At 32.6% G+C, this 23,126-nt stretch overlaps 1 protein-coding gene across 14 annotated transcripts in view; it reads left to right on the top strand.

Annotated features, from left to right (window-relative positions):
• OSBPL8 (oxysterol binding protein like 8) overlaps positions 1–23,126 on the top strand; it is a 236,004-nt gene that overhangs the window by 202,684 nt on the left and 10,194 nt on the right. For all 14 annotated transcript variants that reach the window (XM_074270816.1, XM_074270813.1, XM_074270814.1 and 11 more), the window contains 6 exons: positions 542–639; positions 3,404–3,493; positions 4,507–4,643; positions 18,016–18,201; positions 19,756–19,843; positions 22,144–22,249. In XM_074270816.1, coding sequence (XP_074126917.1) covers positions 542–639; positions 3,404–3,493; positions 4,507–4,643; positions 18,016–18,201; positions 19,756–19,843; positions 22,144–22,249 — 705 coding nt within the window. The remainder of the gene's footprint in view (positions 1–541; positions 640–3,403; positions 3,494–4,506; positions 4,644–18,015; positions 18,202–19,755; positions 19,844–22,143; positions 22,250–23,126) is intronic.

Genomic DNA, 23,126 nt, shown 5'->3' with positions numbered 1-23,126 from the left:
GTCCCTTGGCCTGGCATGTTCCTGCTTTGGGCCTCTACCAAGAAATGAGCCCCAAATTTGCTCTTTTAAAAGAGATTTGAGACTGAATTTTCAATTGAATGAAATTATTGCCCCCAGGCTTAGATTTCCAGTTGAAAAAGAGCATTTACTGAATAAGAGTGGTCTTGAGGAGCTAATTTTCAGCTCAGTAGAGGCCTATAGAAATCTAGATCTCCAGCTGCATGAGACCACTTAAATTTGAGTGAAGTAGGAATGCTCTTAGACTCAGGATGTAGCTAGTCCCACCAAGATAACAGAATGAAACCACTTTATCTTGATTCCCTAAGGTGGGACTATTCCAGAGGAGAGTTTCTCCTCTTCAAAAGAGTTTCTCGAGGTAGTTCCCCCTCCATCAGGGACACTATGGAAAAATGACCAAACAAAACCATTTATTATAGACATAGATTCAGTTTTTACTTTTTCTTTACAAAGGCATATTTGTTGCTGCTATGTATTTTGTTCTCTTCAAAGTATTCCCGAAATATTATTTTTTTTCTTTTAGGAATTTTGTATGGAACAATGACTTTGGAGCTTGGGGGAACTGTTAACATTACATGTCAGAAAACTGGATATAGTGCGATACTTGAATTCAAATTAAAGGTCAGAATCTCTTATTGCACTATCTGAGTTAGGGTAATGCTATGGAATGGTATGGTATGAGCAAAGTAGATTATATACATAGAAACCCAAGAGGCTTCGAATCTAAGATAGTATTGATGGAAACACACATTGTAGACATAGATAATAAAAACAATATCCAAGTGCATGAATAGATAGTAATGTATTAGAGACACTATGAAGTTACAGTTGATTTGTGTTTACACACTAGAAATGATATTAAGCTTCATTGTAAGATTCATCTCAGCCTAACAAGTTTAAAGAAAGAAAAAACAAACTTCCTCCCAAACAAAAAAACCTACATACCATGTAATATAGAGTGGTTTAAACTTTCTTGATTTACTAAGATTTTGATTTTTAAACATAAAATGAAAGGTTCTCTTCTCATTCTACCATATGTATATTTAGCATTGATAAAATATAAATATCTCATCTAAATGTCTTCTTTGATGGAAGAGCAATTATTTGATGAAGAGCAAGTTCATGAATCTTCTATTTATACCATTTCTAAGGTCATTGTTTAAAGTAACATTTATTAAGAAAAGAAGTTTGGTGTGATGGGTAAAGAATGAGCCAGGAAGACAACCTGAGGATATGTCTACCTCTGGTACTCATTGGCTTTTTGACCCTGGGGTAGTGATTTAACTTCTAAGGTAGGTTCATAATACTCAATCATATGGCCTGAACCAGATTTTTTAAAATTAGGAAATATTTAATAAAATAAATTAAAATATAATATTAAATTTTAAAACTTAAGTAAATTTATTGCATATAGAGTTTATTATGCACTCTACAGTGAGCCTTATTTCTATTTGAGTTTGATATTACTGCTATAGGTAACATTATAAGACAGTAAGCTACAGAGAAAGTACGAATTTGCATTGTGTATGTATAAAAAAGTGTTTAAAAAGCAATTAGCCTTATTTGAAGTGAAAATTAGAAGCTTTCTCAATAAATGTGAAGAACAAAATAAGGTACTTTTTAAATTTTTTGATACAGTTCTTTAAATGCTACTTAATATGAAAAGAAACTAAAGACATAGCAAAGAAAAGACAGTTATCCTTATCTTTTTTTTTTTTTTAATGCTGAGGCAATTGGGATTGTGTGACTTGCCCAGTGTCACAGAGTTAGGAAGTGTTAAGTGTCTGAGACCATATTTGAACTCAGGTCCTCTTGACTTAAGGGCTGGTGCTCTATCTACTGCACCACCTAGCTACCCCAGTTATCCTTACATTTGAAATAATGGTTTATTTAGAAAACCAGAAAGCATTAAAAAAGAAAAGTTTCTAGCCATTATTGCCTTTAATAAAGTAGAATAGAAAATGAATCTGTAAAATTATTAGCATATCTATATAACAATGGCAAAATCTAATAATAGAAAAAGTCCCATGCAGAATAACTAAAAAAGAAAAAAAAATTTTTAAATTTAAAAAAAATTAAAATATTTGGCACTAAATCTACATTGAGTTTTATATAGTTATAAAACATTCTTTAAAGAAATAATGAATAGTATTTTTAAGGATTGTTGCTTATGGTTAGAAAAATTTAATTAAAATGATGTTAATTTAAAGATTTAATGCTGGACCCCAATCAGATTACTGAGTAGGTACTCATATAAAGTTAAACAAAATAATAATATTTATTTGAAAAGTAAAAGCTCTAGAATCTTAAGGGAATTAATGAAGAGGAGATAAAATTTCCAAACTTCAAATCATACTCTAAAGTAATAATCATTAAAATATTAGAAAAGTAGATCGATGAAGCAAACTATATATGAAAGAATTAGAAATGAACTAAGTAACCAAGTGTTTGGGGAAGAAAAAAAAATCCAAGAATATAAATTATTTATTTGACATTGATCAGAAAATTGACTCAGTATTTGAATAAACTAAGAATATTAGTTATTCAGTTAGGATGCATTTATTACTAAGGTCTTATAATTTGCCTAGATATTGTGCCAATTGCTGGACACACAAATAAAAAGCTGTTTGGCAAAAATTTGGCTTAGTCCAACATCATAAACCATATGCCAAAATAAACACATGAATATATTACCTAGTGGAACAAAAAATTCAAACTATTTTTTAAAAACTAGAAAAGAGCTGTATAACAGTTGTGGCTAGATGGAAGTACTCAACCAAAGAATAGAAAAAATAATAAAATATAAAATAGGTGGCTTCAATTATATAACACTGAAAAGCTCTTTATAATCAAAATCAATACAATCAGAAAGTAAAGGGCAATGATTCATTAGGGAATGTGTGGTCATAGTCAACTTAACTTCTGAGCCTCAGCTTCACTCTCTGGAAATGAAGATAATGATCTCTGTAGTACCTATTCCCTAAGGCTGGAGTGAGCCTCAAAATGGGCTATTGGTGCTAGAGTATTCAGTTGATAAGTATTCTTCTTCAAAAAAGTGGTCATTTGAATCTGTTTAAGTCTCAAATTTTTACTCACAAAGTAGTTTCTGTTATTTCTGTAATTCTGTAGTTTCTGTAATTTCTGTTAGAGATTTCTTTATGAAGTTACTGATGTGTGTGTGTGTGTGTGTGTGTATTTTTTCAATTCATTATATTTTGTTCATTTTTTCCCCAGAGATACTGTTTATGAAAAATACTTTATTATTTGCCACTAATAACATTTAAATTCAAATTGCATGAGTGCTTCAAAATAAACCAACTAGGATTTTTGTTTATGTGGTCATTGTCATATGTATAGTTTTTAAATGAAAGAAATTTTTTTAAAGCCATTTTTAGGTAGCAGTGACTGTGTTAATCAGATATCAGGGAAACTTAAACTGGGAAAAGAAGTATTGGCTACTTTGGAAGGACATTGGGTAAGTATCAACTTTTACAAATGACTTTTAAATAATGTTCAAAAAGAAAATTAATTACTAATCTTGATATTCACAAGTGCCATCTTTATATTAGAAATGTTAGTAATAGAACTTTATTAGACAAACTTTAATTCAGTGAATTTCTTCACAACATAGTATAATTAATATTTTAGAAACAAACATTACATTAAAAGACTAAGAAAATTTTTGTGAAGCCAGCATTATAAGAAGGAAGAAATGATATATTAAACCACAGTTCTGTAATTACCCAGCTCATATAAAGTTTTCATCCAATTTAGTTAAGAGGAGCTAAAATTAATGAAGAGGTACATCGGTACTATTGTTATTGTATTGGATTGTCATTTTGTGAGATTTTATTGTTAATGCCCATTGCAATGGGCATATATCACTGTCTAAAGATTTTTTTATTAAAATACTAATTATATGCATATGTCAGTATGTTTTTTTTACAGCTTATAGATGTGTGTATATGTATGTGTGTAGATAGATAGATAGATAGATAGATAGATAGATAGATAGATAGATAGATAGATATACACATATTTGAAAACAATTTCTAAAACTCCTTTATTGGATAAATTTTCTCTCTACTTCAAGTTTCATTGTAACATTGCTGAATAATGTTGTACTCTATTAAAGATCTTATGAAAATATTTTTATTCATTAGTTCTTAAATTAAAAGTAGGTATTGTCTTCAGTTAATTGAAAGTCTCAATCCCTGAATTTATTAGAAAATCTTAGATAATTTGATCTATATAGGAAAGAGACTAAATGCATTTAGAGACTGAAATTGGTGTAGACTCTCAGAAGATTCAAGAGCAATAGGAAAGAAACCATAAAGTTCATATCTTAGACAATCAAATTTGAAATAAGCTAAGTATGAAAAAACTCACTTCACATTTTTAAGTAGTTTGCAGTCAGTAACGATAAAACTCTGTAAAAACAAAGGGAGTTTTAAGAGATAACCCAATTTTTTGATTATTTTTAAACAGGATAGTGAAGTTATTATTAATGATAAAAAGACTGATTCTTCAGAGATCTTCTGGAATCCAACTAGTGAAATTAAACAACGGAGACTAATAAGGCACACTGTAAAATTTGAAGAACAGGAACCATTTGAATCAGAGAAGTAGGTATACTTTATTTTCAGGTAAAGCCTATTTATTTTTGTCTTGATTTGTTATTTCATGGGTGACGGAAAATTCATGTGAGTAAATTCCAACTACGTGGGCCTGAACTCATTAATGGTCATATAGCCCATATATATAGTATGGGGCCAAGTCTTTCCAACTCCAGGGTTAGCACTTCACTATGTGTGCAGCCTTTTTATTTTCCTTTAAGACTATGTCTATTATTTTATGTATAGATTATGGTAGTATTTTGTTCGGGGGACCTTGTTAATAACTATAAATATGAAGGAGAAAATCTTATTCTCATGGAACTTAGCTCACCAGTACTCATTTTTTGGAAAGAAAACAAAATTTAGATTAAAAAAATACACAGCTTTGTCAATTCCAGATGTGACCTTGGAAATGTCATTTATCTGAGTTTCATTTTAACAGGATTCAGAGAGTTTTTTTGGTAGGCTTGTTACAATGTTATTTTTCAGCCACAAAGTTCTTCAAGACATTCTACTATATGCTAGAGGGTTGCAGTCCGTATTACTTGAACAAAATTACAGAAAGTGAAATTACAGATGGAGGAATATGACAATGACATATCTTTTGATCACTTACCAGTTGGGGGGAATATTTCACATTCTTAAAAGATTTAACAAAGTTCTTTATATATTTGAGAGATGAGACCTTTATCTGAGGAATAGTTTTCCCCCCAGTTTTCTGCTTTCTTCTGATCCTTGGCTACATTTAATTTGTACATAATCAAAATTATCTATTTTATATATCATAATACCTTCTATCTCTTTGTTCAAAAATTGTTCACCTCTCCATAAATCTGATAGGTTATAGGTTCCTTTTCTTCAAATTTTCTCCCTTTATATATAAGTCTTGTATCCATTTTGATCTTCTTCGTGAATGGTCTTCTTTTGCCAGGCTGCAACATCTTTCCCAACAATTTTTATCAGAATATGAATTCTTATCCCCAATACTTAAGTCCTTTATACTTGTCAGACATTGGTTTACTATATTCACTTGCTATAGTAGATTGTAGGTCTATTCTGTTCCACTCATTTACCTTTCTCTTTCTTAGTCAATATCAAATAATTTTGATAATTTCTGCATACGATATAGTGTAAGATGTGATACTGCTGCCAGTACTATTTTTCCATTAGTTTTTTTTTTTATTTTTTTGTTCTTCCAAATAAATTTAGTCATCATTTTTGCAGTTCTGCAAAACATTTTTTTGATAATTTAATTGGGTTGGTATTTAATATATAGATTAATTTTGGTAAAATTGTCATTTTTATTATATTGGGGCTGCTTAATCATAAACAATATTTCTCCACTTAATTAGACCTGATTTTATTTGTGTACAAAGTTTTTATAGATTTGTTCATATGGATCCAGGATTTGTTTTGGTAGGCATATTCCTTGTACTTTATACTGTACAGAGTGATTTTTAAATGGGGGATACTCTGTTTCTTTCTGGAGGATCCTCTATATATAGGAATACTGATGATTTATGTGGGTCTACTTCATATTCTGGTACTTTATTGAAATTATTATTTTAATGAACTTTTTAGTTGAGTCTTTAGGATTTTCCAAGTATATGATCTACAAAAAGAGATAGTTTTATTACCACATTCCCTATTCTGATTCCTTCTATTTCATTTTCTTCTCTTATTGCTATTGCTAAGGTTTCTTATACAATATTGAATAAGATTGGTGATACTGGGCATCCTTGTTTCACACATCATCTTACTAGGAAGGCTTCTAGCTAATGGTTTTAGGTAATGCAACTTATCAGTTTAAAGAATAGTTCAATTGTGCTTATATTTTTAAGTATTTTTAATTTATTGTACTTTACTAAATGCTTTTCTGAATCTATTGATATTATCATATGATTTATGTTACTTTTATTAGTGATATCAATTTTGTTAATTTTTAAATGTTTTCTTTATATTAAAATTATCTCTGCATTCTGGGTATGAATCATGCTTGATCATAATATATGGCCCTTGTAACATATTGTTATAATCTTTTGGCTACTACTTTATTTCAGATTTTTGCATTAATATTCATCAATGAAATTGGTCTATAATTTTCTTTCTTTAATTTTGTTTACCATGTTTATTTCATAAAAGGAGTTTGTTAGGACCCCTTCTTTGCTTATTATTCTAAATAATTTATTTAATATTGGGATTAATTGGTTTTTAACTATTTGATATAGAATTCACTTGTAAATCCTTCTCCTGATACTTTTTTCTTAGGAAGCTTATTTATGGTCTGTTCAAATTTTTTTTCTAGCTTAGGGTTTTTCCCTCTCTTGTTAAAAATCGCATTAATCAATGGTTTATCAGTTTTATTGATTTTTTTCCCATAATACCAACACCAAATTTTATTTACTAATTCATTGGTTTTCTTGTGTTCAAATTTAATTAATTTCAGCTTTAATTTTTAAATTTTCTAACAGTGGCAAATTGGGTATTATTAATTTGTTCTTTTTCTGTTTTTTTGTTTTTTGTTTTTTAATTACATACACTGTTTATTGGTCTGATCTCTCTGTTTCTCTCTTTTTACTAATATAAGCACTTAGAAAGATAAAATTTCCTTTAATTACTGCTTTTACTTTATCCCATATGTTGTTTGATTACTGAGGCAATTGGGGTTAAATGGCATGCCCAGAATCACACAACTAGGAAATGTTGTGTCTGAGGCCTGATTTGAACTCAAGTCCTCCTGACTTCAGAGCTGGTGCTTTATCCACTGCGCCACCTAGCTAGATGCTCTACCTACATTATTGTTATTTTCTTTAATGAAATTGCTGACATTTGTTCTTTAACCCATATATTCTTTGAGATTAGAGTGTTTAATCTCCAATTTTTTTCTGTTTCCATGGTCCCTTATTATAATTTTTGTTGTCTTGTGGTCTGTAAAGAAAGTATTTAATATTTCTGCTTTTTTGCATTTAACTATAAAATTTTTGTGCCCTAATATGTAGTCAGTCTTTTTAAAGGTTCCATGTGCTGCTAAGGTATACTCTATTCTATTTCCTTTCAGTTCTCTCCAAATATATATTGTATCTAGCTTATTTAAAATTCTATTCACTTTCTTATTTGTTTTTTGGTTATATTTGTCTTTTTCTGAGAGGGGAAGATGAGAGTCCCCCAGAATTAGTGATGAGAGTTAGGAAAGGGGGAACCCCTTTTGGATCAGTGCAAGGATAGTCCCGTGATGGCGCAGAGTCCCCTGTAAAGAAATTTACAAGTCCGAAAACCTAGATTGATAAAAAAGTTTATTGTAGGGATTTGGAAGTAAAGTTTAATTAGTAAAGTTGAGGGTAGAGATAAAAGGGCACCGGAATAGGTCCGGTGGGCAGAAACCCTTGACATGACTCACATAAGGATGCCATGCTTAGGACTTCTGCAAAGCATGGACCCCAGGGTTGCCCCTTTTATAATGGGGGCTCTTGGTGATCTTTAGGGTGGGTGGAGTCCCAGGTTCCTGGCAGGTTTTCAGCCAGGGTCAGCATTGAATAGAATTCAATGAGTTTTCATTTTTAAAATTTCAAAGCTATTGTATTTGGTACATATAAATTTAGTATTGATGTTACTTCATTATCTGTGCTGTCTTTTCTTATAATATAGTTTCTCTGTTCATCTTTTAAAATTAAATATATTTCATATATTGTATACTTTAACATATTTAACATGTATTGGACTACCTGCCATCTAGGGGGAGGGGGTGGGGGGAAAGGGGGAAAAGTTGGTTTTGCAAAGGTCAGTGTTGAAAAATTATCCATGCATATGTTTTGTAAATAAAGTTATAATAATTTTTAAAAATAAAGTATTTTAGCTTTGACTTTTTCTGCTTTAGCCTTTTATTTTAACTCTGTATCTCTCTTTTTTAAACATGTTTCTAATAAGTAGTATATGGTCAGATTGTGGTTTTTAATCCATTCTGCAATCCATTTCAATTTTATGGGTGAATTAATCCCATTCACAATCAGAGTTATAATTTATGGAGAGGATTCTGGAAAGATGGTGGAGGAATAAGTCAGTAATTTCAAGCTCTCCGTATTGCTCCCATAAACACAACAAATTTGCACCTCAGGGCAAGCATAGACTGGTGAAAAATCAAAAAGACTTGGAGGTAGTACAGGGATCCTCCTGATACAACCCAAAAAGATAAGAAGAGGATCCCAGGTCAGGATTAATCAGTGTGACGTGCAAACACCTCCAGGCTAGCTCCACAGAAAACCAAGTAGGGAACTCTGGGATTAGCTGGAGCCTCAGCTGAAACTACAGAAATGTTCACCTTCTGGATTGCATGCAGAGTCGGAAGTCAAGCTGCAGGAAAACCAAGTGAACCAAAGCTGATTAGGAAGACCAGGCTCAGTTGTGCTGCAGAGATGTGACTCTGGGTGGGAAGGAGCCAGCATACACAGTGAAGGCAGAGGAAGTGGGGTTGGCATTTGCAGAAAGGGGTTCCAGGTCAGAGGGGAGAGCTGAAGTGAAACTAGAGGCACCAGCCCCCCACTCTAAAATTAGAGCACTTAAACCATGGGTTCTCAAACCCAAACTCAAACCCAAGGGCCAGATGGGCCAGCTGAGGATGTTTATGCGGCCTGCCGGGTTATAGCAAATGGACTGAAGGGCAGAGACAGAGTGTGAGTTTTTGTTTTTACTATAGTCCAGTCCTCCAACAATCTGAGAAATAGTGAACTAGCCCCCTATTTAAAAAGTTTGAGGACCACTGATTTAAACTAATACTTCTCATTAAAAAAAAAAAAAAAAAGAAAAAAGAAAGAAAGAAAGGACAGAGTCAGGAATTATATGAGAAAAATTACAAAACACTTGCCACAAAAATAAAATCAGATTTAAATAATTGGAAAGACATTCAGTGCTCTTGGATAGGCCGAGCAAATATAATAAAGATGACAATACTCCCCAAACTAACCTATTTATTTAGTGCTATACCAATCAGACTCCCAAGAAACTATTTCAATGACCTAGAAAAAATAACAACAAAATTCATATGGAAGAATAAAAGGTCGAGAATTGCAAGGGAACTAATGAAAAAAAACTCAGAGGAAGGTGGTCTAAGTGTACCTGATCTAAAGCTATATTATATAGCAGCAGTCACCAAAACCATTTGGTATTGGCTAAGAAATAGACCGGTAGATCAGTGGAACAGATTAGATACAAAGGACAAAAAAGGGTACATATATAGCAACCTAATCTTTGACAAACCCAAAGATTCCAACATTAGGGATAAAAATTCATTATTCGGAAAAAACTGTTGGGAAAACTGGAAATTAGTATGGCAGAAATTAGATATGGATCCACACTTATCACCATATACCAAGATAAGATCAAAATGGGTCCATGATTTAGGCATAAAGAGGGAGATAATAAATAGATTAGAGGAACAGAGGATAATCTACCTCTCAGACTTGTGGAGGAGGAAGGAATTTATGACCAGAGGAGAACTAGAGATCATTATTGATCACAAAATAGAAGATTTTGATTACATCAAACTAAAAAGTTTCTGTACAAACAATACTAATGCAAACAAGATTAGAAGGGAAGTAACAAATTGGGAAAATATTTTTAAAAACAAAGGTTCTGACAAAGGTCTCATTTCCAAAATATATAGAGAACTGACCCTAATTTATAAGAAACTGAACCATTCTCCAATTGATAAATGGTCAAAGTATATGAACAGACAGTTCTCAGAGGAAGAAATTGAAACTATATCCACTCACATGAAAGAGTGTTCCAAATCACTATTGGATCAGAGAAATGCAAATTAAGACCACTCTGAGATACCACTACACACCTGTCAGATTGGCTAAGATGACAGGAACAAATAATGATGAATGCTGGAGGGGATGTGGGGAAACTGGGACACTAATACATTGCTGGTGGAGTTGCGAAAGAATCCAGCCATTCTGGAGAGCAATCTGGAATTATGCCCAAAAAGTTATCAAACTGTGCATACCCTTTGACCCAGCAGCGCTACTACTGGGATTATATCCCAAAGAAATACTAAAGAGCGGAAAGAGACATATATGTGCCAAAATGTTTGTGGCAGCTCTTTTTGTTGTAGCTAGAAACTGGAAGATGAATGGATATCCATCAGTTGGAGAATGGTTGGGTAAATTATGGTATATGAAGGTTATGGAATATTATTGCTCTGTAAGAAATGACCAGCAGGAGGAATACAGAGAGGCCTGGAGAGACTTAAATCAACTGATGCTGAGTGAAATGAGCAGAACCAGAAGATCACTGTACACTTCAACAACAATACTGTATGAGGATGTATTCTGATGGAAGTGGAAATCTTCAACATAAAGAAAAACCAACTCACTTCCAGTTGATCAATGATGGACAGAGGTAGCTACACCCAGAGAAGAAACACTGGGAAGTGAATGTAAATTGTTAGCACTAATATCTGTCTGCCCAGGTTGCATGTACCTTCGGAATCTAATGTTTATTGTGCAACAAGAAAATTATATTCACACACACAAAAAAAAAAAAAAAAAAAAAAGAAAAGAAAGGACAGGCAAAGAAGAAAGAACCCAACTACACTTATTATGGAAATAGGGAATACCAGGGTTCATCTTCAGAGGAGGATACTCCTCTTTAAAAAAAAAAAAAAAAAAAAAAAGCTGTTTCTACCCTAAGAATAACAATAATGCCTTCCTGCCCAGAAAGAATTTATAGAATTCAAAAAAGAATTTTAAAGATTAAATGAGAGACACTGAAGAAAAACTAAAACTAAAAAATAAAAACCATCCAGGAAAAACAAGATTATTTAAAAAAAAAAAAAAAAAAGTTAACCAACTAGAAAAGCATGAAATCTTAAAAGATTTTTATCTTAAAGATGAAAATAACTCTTTGGGCAAGAATTGGGTAAGGGGAAGCCAATGAAACTATAAGAGAAAAAGAAATAACAAAACATTATAATGAAAAAATAGAACAGAATGTGAAACATAAAAAAACAACAGGGGTGTAGAACAAATCAAGAAAAAAATAATATAATATATAGTGGAATAATTGAACTACTTGAAAGCTATGACCAAAAAAAGACCCTTGACACAATAATGCAAGAAATAAGAAAAAGAAATTATCCTGGATAATAGAACAGGAAAGAAAAGTAGAAACAGAAAAAAATCCATTGATGACTACCTCAAAGAGATCCTTTGTAGAAAACATAGGAATATTGTCAAATTTCAAAACCCCCAGATCCAAGAGAACATATACAAAAATAATAATAATAATAATAATAATAATAATAATAATAATAATAATAATAATAATAATAATTCAAATAGCTACAATTAGAATTTTATAGGATTTATCACAGCAGCACAATAAAAGACTGCAGATCTTGAAATCATATCTACTGGCAATCAAAAGAACTAGGTCTTCTACTGACAATCAAAAGAACTAGGTCTGTGGCCAAAAATATATCATATCCAGCAAAATTATCTAAAATATTAAATGAGAAAAAAGGGACAACTTGCAGATTTTCGGGATTTTCTATTAACCAAATCCATATTCAATAGAAAATTTAACATATAAGAGACATAATAAAAGATCATTTTCAAGTAACTTAACATGGATAAACCATTTTGTTTTTTTACATGGAAGTCATATATTTTAGATTGACATCAGCAACTGACCAGTTCAACAGAAAGATTGGGATGGAGTTAAATATGGCCTGGCAGGTTAAAGTGAAATTGCCTAGGAAAAAAATATAAAAACAGTAATTATGTTATACAAATAAGGTGCAGAGCAAGAGTAGACAAAAAAGGCATTAGAAGGGGAATCCCGAGGGCCCATAGTTCTGAAAACCTGTTTACATTGGAAATGGGTTAAATAGGCTCTCTCTATATAAAACACATATATAGCATGAAGGTATAGCAAAATTTATAAAGACATAAATGGACTGATATCAGGAGGGATCTGCATTAAAATCTGGTCTCAGACACTTAACACTTCCTAGTTGTATGACCCTGAGCAAGTCACTTAACCCCAATTGCCTCAGCAACAACAACAACAACAACAAAAGAAATAAGTGCAGAAAGTTAAATGTGTAATTCTTTTTAATTTTTAAGTAAATTTTTGTTTTTCCAAATACATGCAAAGATAATTTTTAACATTCACCTTTGCAAAACCTTGTGTTCCAAATTTTCTCCTTCCCTTCCCCTTTATTCTCCATAGATAGGAAGCAATCTAATATAGGTTAAATATGTGTAATTCTTCTAAACATATTTTCATACTCATCATGCTGCAAAAGAAAAATCAGATCAAAAGATGAAAGAAAAAAGAACAAGCAAATAAGCAACAACAACAACAAAAAAGGTGAAAACACTATGCTTTGATCCCCATTCCAATAAGTTCTCTCTCTGGATGCAGATGGCTCTTTTACATCACAAATCTGTTTGAATTGCTGAAAAGAGGGAAGTCCATCACAGTTTAGCACTACACAATCTTGTTGTGTACAATGTTTTCTTGGTTCTACTCACTTCACTTAGCTTCAATTCATTCAAGTCTTTCCGGGATTTTCTGAAATCAGCCTGTTTGTCATAGAACATTAACATTCATATGCCATAACTTATTGAGCCATTTGCCAACTGATAGGCATTCACTCAGTTTCTATTTCCTTGCCACTACACAAAGGGCTGCTTCAAACATTTTTGCACATGTGGGTCCTTTTCCCTTTTTATGATCTCTTTGGAATACAGACCTAATAAAGACAAGGTTGGATCAAATGATATGTGCTATTTGATAGCCCTTGGGCATAGTTCCAGATTGCTCTCCAGAATCCTTGGATCCATTCACAACTCTACCAACAATGCATTAGTGTTCCTGTTTTGTCACATCCCCTTCAACATTTATCATTACCTTTTCCTGTCATTTTAGCCAATGTGAGAGGTGTGAGATATGGTACCTCAGATTTGTCTTAATTTGCATTTTTACTGATTTAGAGCATTTTTTCATATGACTAGAAATATGTGTTTATATCTTTTGGCCATTTATCAATTGGAGAATGGTTTGTATTATAAATTTGAGTCAATTCTCTATATATTTCAGAAATAAGGGCTTTGTCAAAAACACGATGTAAAAAATTTTCCCCCAGCTTTCTGCTTTCTTTCTAATCTTGGCTGCATTAGTTTTATTATACAAAATCTTTTTTTAATTTAATGTAATCAAATTTATCCATTTTGTATCTCTTTGCTCATAAATTCCTTCCTTCTCCACAAATCTAAGAGGTAACTATCTTTTGCTCTAATTTGCTTAGAGATTCGCCTTTTATATCTAAATCATGAACCCATTCCGATTGTATCTTGGTATAGGTGTTAGATGTTGATCGGTGCCTAGTTTCTGCCATACCAGTATCCAGTTTTCCCAACTATTTTATCAAATAGTAAGTTCTTAACCCAGAAGCTGGAAGCTTTGAGTTATCAAACAATAGATTGCTATAGTCACTGACTATTATAGCTTCTATACCTACCTTATCCACAACTATTTCTTAGCCAGTACCAATTGGTTTTGATGATTGCTGCTTTATAATATCGTTTTAGATTTGATACAGATAGGCCACCTTTATTTGCATTTTTTCATTAATTACCTTGAAATTCTTGACTTTGACAAAGTTAAATCAAAAGAAATCTGCATTATATGTCAGCCATTCTAATGTTATTTTACATGCATATTTATATATGGGTACATACATGTATATATTTGAGTATATATACGAATATATGCAGATTGCTTTCTATATGTGTCTATATAGGTATATGTATATGTGAGTGGGTCTGGGTGGGTGTGAATGTATGTGTACATGTATGTGTGTATATGTGTGTGTATATCATAACTTAGAAAATTATAAGTTCATCCTATTTTTCTTCACTATTCTTTATTCTGTTCCTTCTCTAGTTTATTTCTAGCCATTATTTCTCCCTAATCTATAATCTTTTAAAGTGTCTCTTCATTATCCTCTCTCCTAACCCTTAACCCTCCTTTCCCTTGCTCTATCTCTGTTCTTGCTCTTTCTGTTCTCCCCTTTCTTCTCTCCCTTCCATTTAAATCTTAATCTGTATACCCTTCTAAAAGCCCCTTATCTTTTACCCTATTACCTTATCCTCCTATTTCTTTATAAATTTAGAAAAATTTTATACTCTTTTATTCTTTTCTATATATATATATTCCCTCTTTAATCCAGATCTGATGAGTGCAGTTCTAGAACTACTAGCCTTCCACCCTCATCTGATTCCTCTCTGTCATTTTGTCCTCTTGTGCTTTATTTGCATGATATAATTGCTCATTTTACTTTTTACTATACAACTTTGCTTTTTTTAGAATCACTACATCAGAAGCAACTAGGTGACTCAATGGATAGAGTACTAGGTCCTCTAGAGGACCTGAGTTCAAATTTGATACTGTGTGACCCTGGGCAAGTCATTTACCCTAATTGCCTCTCCAGTTTTGTTTTGTTTTGTTTTTAGGCTGGGGTTAAGTGACTTGCCTAGGGTCACACAGCTAGGAAGTGTTAAGTGTCTGAGACCAGATTTGAACTCTGGTCCTCCTGAATTCAGGGCTGGTGCTCTATCCACTGCGCCACCTAGCTGCCCCCCTAATTGTCTCTCAAAAAAGAAAAACAGATTAAAAAGCAACCTACCACATCATACCCAGATCATCCCAAGTCTTTTCTTTTGAATTATCCAATTACTAATGACAGTCTTAAGAATACAGTTTATATTTCTGCTTATAAAAAATAGTTTGAATCTCTTGTAATTGGATTTTCATATTTACCTTATATTTTATGATTTAAAAACCCTGAAAGTCTTATCAATTTGTTTTAATAGCCATTATTTTTCATTCACAGTATTTGAATTATTTTTTCCTTGTTTTTTACATTTTTCTCCTGTATCTGGGGATTTTGAAATTTGGGTATAATATTCTTGTAGGTTTTCATCCTATGATCTCTTTCAGTTGGTGACTATTGTATTTTTTTTTCCTATTTCTACTTTCCTCTCTTCTAAAATTTCAAGGTACTTTTCTTCATTTATTTCTTGTAATATTGAATGAAGGTTTTTTTTTCCTTTTAATTGTAGTTTTCAGGTAGTCTTATCTTATAGGATGATAAAATTTGTGACTGGAAAGAACTCTGGATATCATCTGTTCCAGCTTTGACTTTCCCAAGGCTCCACATGGTTCAAGTGGCAAAATCCTCCTTGAACACAAATGCTCTGAAGGAATGGGCCCTAGAGCCAGAAAATATGGGTTCAAATCCTGTTTTTGGAGCATATTGTCTTTGTCCTGTACCTGTCATATAACCTTTTGTGCTCTAGACAACATTGTTAAACTTTAGTTTGCAGAGACACTTCTGAGTTAGAATTAACTCAGAATTAGAGTTAGTTTGAATTAAAGGAAGTTCCTCACCAGGAGCTTCCAGTACAGTAAAATCACTGGTCCATTTCCTGTCTGTTGGTTAATGTTACTTGGAACTTTTTTTTTTTTTTTTTAAGAATTATTCTCAATGGGGTAAATTTTAATCCAGTGTAAAAGGCACAAAAGTACTTTTATACATGAGGCAAGATGGGAAGGGCATGCTTAACTCTTACTTTCATTGGAATTGACTTATAGAGGGACTCAGTTGAATAAAGACATCTATCTTACCATACAGGAAAGTAAAAGAGGGAAGATAAAAGGAAAAGTGTGTGTGTGTGTGTGTGTGTGTGTGTGTGTGTGTGTGTGTGAGAGAGAGAGAGAGAGAGAGAGAGAGAGGGAGGGAGGGGGAGGGAGGGAGGGAGAGAGAGAGAGAGAGAGAGAGAGAGAGAGAGAGAGAGAGAGAGAGAGAGAGAGAGAGAGAGAGAGAGAGAGAGAGAGAGAAAATGTGTGTGTATGTACATGTTATAATGGAGGGTGTTTTGGGGGGGGTCAGAGTCAGAAACAGAACACTTGTGGAGGGACAGTGTGAAAGGACAGAGAAAGTAGGATAAATGGGGAATATAGGATAGAGGGAAATAAATAGTAATCATAACTGTATAAAAATATTATGGCAAGTATCTTCAGTAAAGACCTCATTTCTTAGTTATATAGAGAACAGAATCAAATTTACAGAATTAAGAGTCATTCTTCAAATGATTAAATGGTCAAAGGATATGAACAGGCAGCTTTCAAATAAAATATGCAAAGCTATCTTTGGTCATTTAAAAAATACTGTTACCTATCAGATTGGCTAACGTAGCAGAAAAGAAAAATGACAAATGTTAAGAGGGGATGTGGGAAAATGAAACACTAATGCAGTTGGTGAAGTTGATACTAAGTTAACCCTTCTGTGGAGCAATTCCCAAAAACTATTCCCAAAAGTCTATAAAACCAAGCAATGGTATTACTAGAGTTGTGAGATCATTGTATTTTTGAGTTGTTAATAGTGGGAAATATAGTGAGGCTAGATGCATAGATAATTTGTATGGAGAAGGATATATAGAAGAATATGTTTAATAAGACTGATAGTTTGTATTTCAAAGAGAGAAAAAAAAAACGAAAAGCAAAAGAACCTTTAGATACAAGAATATAGCCATTTTTTTTTAGTGGTGACAATGATTTGTAAATTCAGGGCTTGTCTATCAATTGAGGAATAACTGAACAAGCTGTTCTAAAGTGACTTTGATGTAGTACTATTGTGCTTTAAGAAATGATGAGCAGAATGCTCTCAGAAAAACCTGGAAAAACATGTGAAGTGATACAAAGTGAATCAGCAGAACCCAGTGAGCATTGTCTAATAACTAATATTGTAAAGTAATCAACCCTGAATGACCTAGCTATTCTCAGCAATACAGTTGTTAAGGATTTATGATGAGAAATGCTGTCTTTCTCCTGAGAAAGAACTAATGCAGGCTGAATGCAGATAGAAGTATACTTTTTTTCTTTTTCTTTTATAACATGACAAACATGAAAATATATTTTGCATGACTGCACATGTATAACCTATATCAAATTGTTTGCCTTCTCACTGGAGGAGAGAAGAAGAGAGAATTTGGAATTTAAAATTTTAAAGTGTTAAAAATTGTTTTTGCATGTAATTGGGGGGAAATAAAACATTAAATTAAAAATATAAAAAAGCATATGCAAAAAAAAAAAAGGCAGCACAAGTATAACTTTCTACATGAAGCTTTTCTTTAACTGTTTCTGCTATCCTAATACTATATTTTTTATATTTTTATATACCTTTGTTGTTGCTCCTATTAGAATGGAAGCTCTTTGGAAATAAAGATTGTTTAATTAAATTTATATTTCAAGCAACAAGCACAGAGATTGATTATAGTACCTTCACTTTTAAGTTATTTTCTTCTTATATACCCAGGCTATGGCAACGGGTTACTAGGGCCATAAACGCCAAAGATCAGACAGAAGCTACTCAAGAAAAATATGTTTTAGAAGAAGCTCAAAGAAAGGCTGCCAGAGAACGGAAAGGGAAGAATGAAGAATGGGTTTGCAAGTTATTTGAACTCGATTCAGTCACAGGAGAATGGCATTACAGATTTTCTGAGTGAGTAACTTAAAATGCTTATAGTAAACCGAACATTTGGGAGGAGAGGGAGAGGGTTATTGCAGTTTTTAGCACGTTTCTGTTACTGTTTTTATAGAAATTTTAAAATTAAATCCTGGCATATTAGAGTGGTTGTAATCTTAACTTAGTGTGCTTACATTATAAAATCAAATGGTGAGTATATTGTTAAATGAGGTTCTGCACTGCTGCAAAAATAAGCTTACTAAAGTATGGGTCTAACTGTCCTGCCCACACCTTCTGGTGCGTAGGATCATTGATAGTCTGGCCCTTACCTGCTATAAGGGCTTTATTTCATAATGCTAAGCTTCCAATAGGGAAGCTGAACTGTAGTAAAGACAAATTGTACTATGTTTTGTTCTTTGAACATCAAACTCTTATCTGGTGCCTTGCAGAAGCATTCATTTCTTGCCTCCAATGCACTTTGAATTTTTTTTTTTTTTCCATTTCTCCTTTCCCCTCTTCTAAAATTTCAAGGTACTTTCCATTTATTTCTTGTAATATTGTATGAAGGTTTTTTGGTTTTTTTGTATTGTAGCTTTCAGGTAGTCTGATAATTCTTATCTTATGGGATGGTAAAATTTGAGACTGAAAGGAATCTTGGAAATCCTCTGTTCCAGCCTTGACTTTCCCAAGGTTCCACATGGATCAAGTGGCTAAATCCTAATTGAACTCAAATGCTATGAAGGAATGGGTCCCTAAAACCAGAAAATATGGTTCAAATCCTGCTTTTGGAAATATATTGACTTTGACTGTACCTATAGCATAACCTTTTAGTGTTCTTGACATCTTTTTTAAACTCTGGTTTGCAGAGAAGCTTCTGACCTGAATTAGAGGAAGTTTCTCATTAGGAGCTTCCAGTGCCAGTAAAATCACTGTTCTATTTCTGTTGTGCTCATTTAATCTAGTGTTATTTGGAACTCTTTTTTAGATGTACTCTCAATGGGGTAAATTTTAATCCAATATAAAAGGCATAAAAGTACTTTTACACAGAGGTAAGGTGGGGAGGGCATGCTTAAGCTTTCATTGGAATTGGCTTAGAGGGATTAATATACACACATCTTAGAATCTTGATCATTCTTTAAGGCTCAGAGCAGGTGCCACCTCTTTCCTGAAGGAAGCTTTCCTTCATTTCCTCAATTCTTAGTCCTTTCTCAGATGTCAGTTTTATACTTATTTGTGAAAATTTTATATTCACCCATGATTCTTTGCAGGAGGGGACTTATTCTATTTGGTTTTTTTTAAATAAAAAGTAACTAGGCCTTGCATGTAGTATGTGTTTAATAAACAACAATTGTGTTTGTCATTTGCTGTTTTAAGTGACTAGCCCATGTTATATGAAGAGTCCTTTCTGGTTCTTTTAAAAAAAAAATAAAGAAAACTTTATTCCATGTAGTAGTAATATAAGCTTATCAAGAAGTGATCTTCTTTATTTTGTCTAGCAGAGAGCATCATGTCATGTTAAGGAGGGCTCCTTAAGGAGTATTTTTGTGATGAAGATGCCTCTAAACAAATATTTTTCTTCATTTTCAATAGTACCCGACCATGGGATCCTCTGAATGATCTGATACAGTTTGAAAAGGATGGTGTCATCCAAACTAAAGTCAGACATCGGACACCAATGGTATGCTCTCAAAATGTAATTAAATATAGTTGTTTTTATTGATGCTTTCAGCATAGATACATAGCAATTGGAAAAGCAAAAAAAAAATCTCTTTATAAAAATAATAAATTTAAAATTATCTACCATTTATTTTGAAACATGAAGTTGTTGGATAGTTGGCTTTAAGTCAGGAGATGTAGTATCAGATCCTTCTTCTGTTATATATGTGTTGTGTGACTGGGTAGTCTCTATTTAAGTTGTCAGGGCTCTGGATAACTCTTATAAAGTTGCAAAGGTTCTGTAGACCTGCATTGGTAGAAGGATTTGTCTCATGTAGGCATTCCCTGTACCAATGAAATCATAGATCTGGTGCCTATCCCTGTCCTCTTTTTGAAAAGTTTATTTTAATTTCAACTAAATAACAAAAAGTCTTGCTTATTCCCATGCCCCTTTCTAATCGTTTAAATATGTTTTCCAATTTCTTTGTGGTAATCATTTTTATCTGATGAGAGTTATTGTATATTATTTATCCTGATTCTTTCTTCATTCTGCATAGCTTTGGATAAGACTTCCTATATTTTGGGATTTTCCCCCCAAAAATTTCCAATTTTTTATGTTGCAGTAATACTCGTATGTTAATATGCCACTATATATTCAACTGTTTTCCAGTAGTACATTTAAGTTGCTTCTATGTTTTTATTATTAAAAATAAAACTTGTAAATATTTTTGTACAGATGGGATTTTTTTCCTTTTAATAAAATAAGATCTTAGATTTATAGCTAAAAATGAACTTATAGGGCATTAAGTCCAGCCCCTTCTTTTTACAGATAATGAAATTGGGGCCCAAAGAGATATATTACTCAAGGTCACATAATAAGTATTTGAGGTAGGATAGATCTTCTTGATTCCAACTCCAGTTCATCATCCACTATGCCACATTGCCTCTCATTTTTATAATGTAGTACTAGTAGTGGGGTCACTGAGCCAAAGGGTTTGAACAGTTTAGTAAATTTTACTGTACATTTTCCATACTGGTTTCTTCAAGCAGATTATGGAGAACCTTGAAGGTCAGCCTAAAGAGTCTATATTTTATATGAAAGAGACATTTAAGGTATTTAAGAATAGGAAAAGGGATTGAGTCAGATCTGTATCTGGAAAATAAAATTCTTAAAGAGTATTGTGAAGGATAGATTCAAAAGAATGGTAGAAGTAGAAGTAGAAACTGGGAAAAATTAGGAAAGGGACAGAGCTAGAGGATTTAGTAACTGACTGAATATAGAGATTGAGAAAAACAGGACACATAAACAATTTGCTGACTAGTGCTAGATAGAAAACTCTATTGGAAGAAGTTACAAGGTGTTTGTTGGGAAGTAACAGGAGCATCTCCTAAATAAGCTCCATGCCTCCAATGTCTTCCCTTTTTAATTTTTGTCCTGACATTGAAGCCTATCTTTCTAACTTTATCTCATGGTTTAACTCATATACATTCTGTACTGTACCAAATTGAACTGACACAGTACTTTGTGTGTAATTGGTGTTTAATAAATAATTTGTTGAATTTAATTGTACATTTTGTTTTGTTATGTAAATAAAATAGAAATGAAAACTCTTACAAAATTGTAGTTGGAAGGTAGAGAGAACCCACCACTTCTTTTGGCATTTTATTCAACTTTTGTAGAGCTCAAACTTTGGGGATGATTTTCCTTATATTTGCCTTTGATTATGTCGAAAGATCTTGATGTTGGTTCTCTCTCTTGGTTCTAGAATAAATTGTAAATTCAGCCTGGTATTTTAAAGTCCCTCCACAGCCTAGTGCCGATTTATCTTTTTAATCTTATTTCACCTTCACATGCTTCATATAGCAAAGAAACTAGACTGTTAACTTTTACCCGAAGACTAGTAATATTTCCTACCACCATATTTTGTTATTATTGTCGTTGCTTGTCCTTTATGGCCTCCCACTGTGTCCCAGTTGTCCATATCTTTACGGAATATCTATCTACGTATATGTAGATAGATAGATAGATAGATAGATAGATAGATAGATAGATAGATAGATAGACAGACAGACATTTAGATAGACAGGCAGACAGACGTATGTCTATATCTTGCTATTAAACCCAAATAGTTCTGGAAGAAAAAGTGAGGTTAGTAACTTTGCACAGCTCTCTCTCACTTAAATCCAACCCAATTGTACGTCATGGCATCATCTCCATGGTCCTCCTTGAGAATGAAAGATAAACAACATTTTTTTCCTTACATAAATTTTGTATCTGGAACCACCATTTCCCAGTCAATTTCATAAATTTGTTAATTTCAGGTTAGTGTTCCCAAAATGAAGCATAAGCCAAGCAGGCAACCGAAGAAAGTGGTAAAAGGCTATTCCTCTCCAGAACTTGATATCCAGGACTCCTCTGGAAGTGAAGGTATTACTATTCATTGTAGCATGTAGCATGTAGCATATATGCCTCATAAAAGGCATATACAAGAAAAAAAAATACATTCTAAAAGTTAAAAAAATGACTTACCAAAATGGAATAAGTATTTTGGGGGGTGGGAAAATGGGAGGGAAGCTGATGCCTGCTTGAGATGACTAATAAGTTTTTCTGAAAGTATGACACTATGGGAAATTTGGGGAGGAATTGCTACGTAAGTCAAAACTGATATTTTACTAGCTTTTGCTTTTTGATGTCTAAGAAAATGCTAGAAATTACACCATGTTCATTTCAACAAATATTTGTGAGCTTTCCATCACTGTCTTTTGAAAATGTAAGCATAGTATTTTATTTTAAGTTAAATACAATTACATACCTAGTAAAAATCAGAAATTATAGCAATATAAATAATTTCTTTTTAAACATTTTAATCTTAATATCGACCACATTAAGTAATTTTTCATCCTTACTACTATATAAAATAACTGGTAAATGAATAGTGTAGATAATAAATGCTTATAAGAGTTGAGAGACATCACTCTGAAATGAGGAAACTAAAAACAAAGTTTTAAAAAAATGAGATGCGGTAGGCCTCAGTGGATGAGTAGAATATGGATAGGTGAAGAAGAAAGTAAAGAACATTCTATGTGGGTTCAAGCTTAATGTGTGGAGTATAAAGCTTAGATGGTGAGGATTATTATAAGAGATGACAGAGTTAGGATCCTAAAATATCTTAATAAGCTTGAACAGTGGGCCAATTTTTATAAAATGAGAAAAATGCAAAATCCTAACATTTAGTTTTTTCAAAATTAACTGCACAAATTTTATGGTGGCAGTGGTGATAGTTAGTCTATGGTTTAATGGTTTG

Source organism: Sminthopsis crassicaudata, chromosome 5 (assembly GCF_048593235.1).
Source record: "Sminthopsis crassicaudata isolate SCR6 chromosome 5, ASM4859323v1, whole genome shotgun sequence".
Taxonomy (NCBI): domain Eukaryota; kingdom Metazoa; phylum Chordata; class Mammalia; order Dasyuromorphia; family Dasyuridae; genus Sminthopsis; species Sminthopsis crassicaudata.
Note: the sequence above shows the minus strand (reverse complement) of the source record. Positions and strands in the feature narration are given on the sequence as shown.